The sequence below is a fragment of the Chaetura pelagica genome, unplaced genomic scaffold, assembly GCF_000747805.2.
Source record: "Chaetura pelagica isolate M959 unplaced genomic scaffold, ChaPel_1.0 scaffold805, whole genome shotgun sequence".
Taxonomy (NCBI): Eukaryota; Metazoa; Chordata; class Aves; order Apodiformes; family Apodidae; genus Chaetura; species Chaetura pelagica.
Genome location: NW_009953401.1, coordinates 29,709 through 36,302, shown reverse-complemented (window position 1 = coordinate 36,302; position 6,594 = coordinate 29,709). Strand labels below are relative to the sequence as shown.

General features: G+C 59.2%; 1 protein-coding gene across 1 annotated transcript in view; it reads right to left on the bottom strand.

The window, feature by feature from the left end:
* Nucleotides 1-2,405: 2,405 nt before the first annotated feature.
* The window catches only part of PYCRL (pyrroline-5-carboxylate reductase-like), an 8,279-nt gene continuing 4,090 nt past the window's right edge, over nt 2,406-6,594 (bottom strand). The window contains exons 2-6 of the mRNA XM_009998394.1: nt 4,961-5,025; nt 4,517-4,695; nt 3,660-3,873; nt 3,445-3,537; nt 2,406-2,588 (exon numbers count right to left, since the gene is read on the bottom strand). Coding sequence (XP_009996696.1) covers nt 2,406-2,588; nt 3,445-3,537; nt 3,660-3,873; nt 4,517-4,695; nt 4,961-5,025 — 734 coding nt within the window. The remainder of the gene's footprint in view (nt 2,589-3,444; nt 3,538-3,659; nt 3,874-4,516; nt 4,696-4,960; nt 5,026-6,594) is intronic.

The following is a 6,594-nucleotide window of genomic DNA, read 5'->3' as shown; positions in this document are numbered from 1 at the left end:
CCATCCCTCCCTGCCCTTGTCCCAAGCCCCTCCCCAGCTTTCCTGGAGCCCCTTCAGGCACTGGAAGGTGCTCTAAGGTCTCCCTGGAGCCTTCTTTTCTCCAAGCTGAACACCCCAACTCTCCCAGCCTGGCTGCAGAGCAGAGCTGCTCCAGCCCTCCCATCATCTCTGGGGCCTCCTCTGGCCTCTCTCCAACAGCTCCATGTCCTTCCTGTGCTGGGGACCCCAGCCTGGCCCCAGCCCTGCAGGGGGGTCTCAGCAGAGGGGCCAATCCCCTCCCTGGCCCTGCTGGTCACACTGCTGGGGATGCAGCCCAGGACACAAGGGGTTTCTGGGCTCATGCTGAGCTCCTCCTCACCCAATGCCCCCCAAGTCCTTCTCCTCAGGGCTGCTCTCCATTTCTTCCTCCCCCAACCTGTGTGCTTGGGATCATCCCCAACCCAAGGACCTTGCACTTGGCCTCAGTGAACTTCATGAGGTTCACACAGGCCCACTCCTCCAGCCTGTCCAGGTCCCTCTGGATGGCATCCATACCCTCAAGGAAACCAACCCCACCACTCACCTTGGTGTCTTCTGCAAACCTGCTGAGGGTGCACTGGCTCTCACCATCTATGTCACTGATGAAGATGTTTCATAGCACTGGTCCCAGTACAGACCCTTGAGGGACACCATTCATTACTGGTTTCCACTTGGACATTGAGCCACTGACTGTAACCCTTTGGACACAGCCATCCAGCAGATTCTTGATCCATCTCACAGCCCATCCATCAAACCCATATGTCTCCAATTTAGCAGCAGGGGTGTTGTGTGGCACCACAAAAAGGCCTTACAGAAGTCTAGGTAGATGACATCTGTACCTCTTCCCTTGCCCACCAGTGCAATCACTCCACCACAGAAGGCCACCACCTTTCTCAGGCACCTTTTGCTTCTGGTGAAGACAACCTGAAACCCCAAAGCTTTTTGGAGGGCACATAGGGATGGGGAGTGGGCAGGGACTGGGGTTGCCTGCATCAGGAGTGGTGGGGGTGGATTTGGCCAAGGCTTTTTTGGCCACGTGTGTCCAAGAGTGGTGTGGAGAACACAGAAGAGATGGAGATGGCCAAGAAGAATTAAATCAGAAGGCTTCAGAGAGATCAGCCTTGGGGAGGGACCTGGAGACAGGGCAAGGGAGCTACCAGGTGGCTTGGGAATCTTGAGGACCACTTCCTTGTCATGAACCCCTTCCCCGGCTACACAACAAAACATAGAGATGGGCAGGAGAGATGAACAGGCTGGAGCTCCATCTCCAGCTTTTTTGCAGCTTTACTAATTAAGTAGGTGCCTTGAGAAGGTGCCCGAGAAGGTCATGCCTTGACTCCAGCATCTCTCTTGGCTTTGGTACCACCAGCATCCAGGGGGATGGGGCGAAGGTCTTTGGAGCTGGAGGCTCAGCACCCAGCTGATGTTCTGCCTGGAAAACAAGCTTTTTGTTTTCAAAGCTGTTCCCAAATCATCACTAATTGCATCCGTGCAGGTGCCAGGAGACAAACGAAGCTTAATTAGGGCATCCAAAAGGGTCAGATCTTCTCCAGTTAGGGCAAGGTTGGAGTTCCTCCAGGGCCAAGAGTGGGTCTGGGCTTCGATCCCACCACCTCTCTGACAGGGTGGTGAAGGGCCATCTGAAGGGCCATAGTGCCTGGGCATGGTGGGAGATGGAGTTTTTTTGGATCATTGACATCTCACCTGTGCTTCTGGGACATGGACAGCAGCTTTGTGTTCCTGCAGGCACCTCCAGAGCCCAGCAGAGGAGCAGGTGTTGGTGACCCCATGTGCCCCAAGCACCAAGAACCCATTGAGTTGGGAAATCAGCCTTTCTCAGAGCATCATCCTGCCAGAACCCTCACTTCTCAAGGTCCCTCAGCATCCTCACAGCACCTGTGATGCTCCTCACCTCCTGTGGCCCCCAGCAGACCTGGGATCACCCTGTCCTCAAAACCCCATCCCCATCCTGTCCCTATCTTGGCACAGCACTGGTGGCATCAGCTTCATCTCTGGAGAGGACAGAACCATCAGCTCCAACCCTGGAGGACAGAACCATCAGCTCCATCCTGATGGATGTCCCTGCTGGCCCAGAGACTCATGGTTGTCACCTCTCCATGGAGGTGACCCTGTGTTGGGTACAGTAGCACCCCCCCCCCAGAACTGAAGGGACCAGAAGGAACCATCGTGCTGCCCACATTTATTTGGTCGTAGCCCTGCAGAGGTAGCACGTGGCATGGACACGAGTCCACACCATCTCCCACCCCCAGCCAGGGTCTCCTGGGGGTGTCAGGGTTCCCTGAAGGGGGTTTTGGTCTGCTCCCCATCACCCAACTCCTCCTGCCCTGCGGGGCACAGGACAGAGGGGCTTGTCCCCAGCCAGGACACTAGTCCTTGGCCACATCACATGCCCGCTGGGTGGCCACCTCCACGGCGTTCATGACGGTGGCCCTCAGTGCTCCCTTCTCCAGCTGGTGCAGGGCATGGATGGTGGTGCCCCCGGGGGTGCAGACATCTCCCCGCAGCTTCGCCGGGTGCTCCCCTGTCTCCAGCATCATCTTTGCTGCACCCTGTGGGAGACCAAGGTGGGTCAGAGAGGCAAGGACTTCCCAAACCTCCCCTTCTTCTCGCCCACGCATTGGAAAGCACTGGAAGTGGCTGCACAGGGAAGTGGTGGAGGCACCAGCACTGGAGGGATCTAAAAAAATGTGTGGATGTGCTGCTGAGGGACATTCTTCACTATGAGGGTGGTGAGAGCCTGGCCCAGGTTGCCCAGGGAAGCTGTGGCTGCCCCATCCCTGGCAGTGTTAAAGGGCAGGTTGGATGGGGCTTGGAGCAGCCTGGGCTGGTGGGAGGTGTCCCTGCCCATGCAGGGGGTTGGATCTAGGTGGGCTTTAAGGTCTCATCCAACCCAAACCACTCTGGTATTCTATGACATGGTTTAATGGTGGACTTGGCAGCGTTGGGTTAATGGTTGGACTTGATGATCTTAAAGGTCTCCAACCAAAACGATTCCCATCACCTGCACCCCATGGTGGGGGACAAGGCACCAAAGCATCTGTCCCACCAGCACAGCATGACAGACTGGTTTGGGTTGGAAGGACCTTAAAGATCATTCAGTTCCAACCGCCCTGCATGGGCAGGGACACCTCCCACCAGCCCAGGTTGCTCCAAGCCCCATCCAACCTGCCCTTCAACACTGCCAGGGATGGGGCAGCCACAGCTTCCCTGGGCAACCTGTTCCAATGCCACACCCTCCGCTGCCTCCTGGTGGCCTCATCTTCATTTTCAAGAGGGGAAACTGAGGCAGGGCAGTGCCAGGGGAGAGGCCAGGGTAGTGCCAGTGTGAAGGGGCCAGGTGGAAGCTGTGGAGCAGGAGGGACAGGAGTGATGCCAGGTTGTCCTCGAGGACCATCCCAGACTCACCAGCAGCGTCTGAGCCGCGATCCTGCTGGCCAAGCCACCCGGCATCCCCATCTTCACCGCCCCCTCGGCCAAAGCTTCTGCAAACAGGTAGACCTGGAGGAGAAAGACCATTGAGGGGGGGAGGTGAGCCTGGCAAAATAGGAAAGTGAGGAGACCCCCAACTCCTGTCAGGGGTGGGATTTCTCCCGGCATCCCGTGTCCCGCCGGGCTCTTACATAGGCCACCCCGCTGCCGCTGAGGCCGGTGTGGATGTTGATGTAGGACTCAGGGACCTCCTCACAGAGCCCACAGGAGGACAAGAGGTTCTTCAGCAGGGTGGCTTCCCTGTCACCAGCACCACTGCCCCGGGCAAAGACCATCGCCCCTGCCTGCACCACGCAGGGCAGGTTGGGCATGAGCCGCAGCACCTTGGTCCCGGCAGGGAGAAGCTGGGGAGAAATGGGGATGGGAGAAGGGGGTGCCAGCTCCGGGCAGCACCCAAGGGTGCCCTGAGACACTGATGGGTGGTGCTCGTTGGGGCTGGTGGAGAAGAGAGGGGTGGTGGGGAAGGAGCTGGGGATGCAGCCCGGGTGGGGACAGGGCCATGGTGGCGTGTCCTTCTCCACGGGTGCAAATGGGAGGAGGGGGAGGAAGAGGGGAAGGAGGAGGAAAAGGAGAAGGAGGAAGAAGAAGAGGAGAAGGAAGAGAAGGAGGAGGAGGAAGGACAGAAGGAAGAGGAGGAGGAGGAGCAAGAGGAGGAGTTGGACGTGATCTTAAAGATCTCTTCCAACCAAAACAATTCTAAGAGGAGGAGGAGGAGGAAGAAGAGGAGGAGGAGAAGGAGGAAGAAGAGGAGGAGGAGGAAGAAGAGGAGGAAGAATAGGGCAAAATGTTAGACTTGATCTTAAAGGTCTTTTCCAACCAAAATAATTCTGAGTCTAAGAGGAAGAGGAGGAGAAGGAAGAGAAAGGAGAAGAGGAAGAGTTGGACTTGATCTTAAAGGTCTTTTCCAACCAAAAAAAGTCTGAGTCTATAAGGAGGAGGAAGAGGAGGAGGGAGGGAGAAGAGGAGGAGGAGGAGGAGGGGGCTCCCCCGCTGCAGGGTCTGGAGGGTGACCCCAGCTGCCAGGGAGACGACGACGTGGTGGGGCCCCACGGCAGGACGGATCTCCTGCAGGACGCCCGGCAGGACGTGGGGTTTGGTGGCCAGGAAGACCAAGGTGCTCTCCTGCAGCACCTCCAGGTTGCAGTGGGTGGTCCGGCAGCCCGACTCCTGCCCGTGGGGCAGGGAGGGGTGTCACACAGCCTGTCACCCCCCCACACACCCCCACGGGCAGGACACCTTCTCATGCAGGGACGCAGCCTGGGGACACTCCGGCCACAAAGCCACCAAGGCTCTGCATGGATTTCACCCGAGGATGGATGAGACCAAGCCCTGCCTCATGGCAGGGGGGAGGAGCCCCCAAAACGGTGGTGAGGGGCACCCCAACCTCCACGGCCACCAAAAGAGGTGGCCATGTCCCCATGTCCCCACTCACCCGCCAGGCATCCAGGTTTTTATCCGAGGGAGCACTGGCCAGGATGCTGCTTGGTGGCACCTTCCCTTGGGGAACAGGGGGATGGGGGTGAGTGGCCAGGGTGGCCCCAGGGTCACAGAGTCACAGAATCCTAGGGGTTGGAAGGGACCCGGAAAGATCACCCAGTCCAACCCCCCTGCCAGAGCAGGGGCACCCAGAGCACATCACACAGGAACGTGTCCAGGGTGATTGGAATGTCTCCAGAGAAGGAGACTCCACAGCCTCTCTGGGCAGCCTGGCCCAGGGCTCTGTCACTCTCACAGCAAAGAAGTTCTTCCTGAGATTCACATGGAACCTCCTGTGCTCCAGTTTGCACCCATTGCCCTTGTCCTATCACTGGACATCACTGCACAAAGCCTGGCTCTGTCCCCCTGACACTGCCCTGAACAGATTTGTGCCCATGGATGAGGTTGTCCCTCAGTCTCCTCTTCTCCAAGCCCAACAGACCCAGCTCCCTCAGCCTTTCCTCAGCAGGGAGATGTTCCCCTCCCTCCAGCATCTCTGTGGCTCTGCCCTGGGCTCTCTCAAGCAGTTCCCTGTCCTTCTGGAACTGAGGAGCCCAGAACTGGACACAACATTCCAGATGTGGCCTCCCCAAGGCAGAACAGAGGGGGAGGAGAACCTCCCTTGACCTACTAACCACCCCCTTTCTAACCCACCCCAGGAGGCCTTTGGCCTTCTTGGCCACAAGGGCACATTGCTGGTCATGGTCAGGGGACACCCCAGTGCAGCACAGGCACCCTGGTCTCAGCCAGGACGTGGTCCTGTCCCCAACCCCAGCCCCATCAGCCTCGGGGACAGGGAGCAGAGGGGGACAGGGATGGATCCTGCCAGTCTGGCTGGCATGGGAACCCCATGGGGACAGCTGTGGGCACCCTGTTGTGCCCCAGTGCAGTGACAAGAGAGGTGACCCCAAAAGCTGGTACCATCTCCGTATGAGCAGGGCTGTCCCACATTGAGCTATGGGGCAGGGACAACCAGGGAGTGGACAGGACAGGGCTGTCCCCATGTCCCCAGGCCTCTCTATGGGGCAGTGACTCCACAGATAGAACAGAGAATCCAGAGAGGGAACAGGACAGGGTCGTCCACATGTCCCCAAACTACTCTATGGGGCAGGGACCCCACGGAGGGAACATTCAAGGGCTGTTCTCATGTCCCCAAACTGCTCTAGGAGGAAGTGACACCAGGGAGGGGACAGGACAGGCCTGTCCCTGTGTCCCCACAGTGCTCTGTGGGACACTGACCCCAAGGAAGGGGCAGAACAGACCTGTCCCCATGTCCCTCCTCCCACCTGCTGTGGGTGGGCCAGGCCTGCCCCCGTGTCCCCAAGGGCTCAGGAACCCCCAAGCATCGCTCAGGACCCTCCAGCAGAGCCCAGGGACCCCCCAGCAAGGCCCGGGGACCCCCCAGGATCCCCCAGCAGGGCTTAGGGACCCCCCAGGAGCGCTCAGAGACCCCCCAGCAGGGCCTAGGGACCCCCCAGCACATCCCAGACCCCCCGCAGCAGCACCCAGGGACCCCCAGCACGGCCCAGGAACCCCCTAGCAGGGCTCCCAGGCCCCTCCAGCAAGGCCCAGGAACCCCCCGGACCCCCC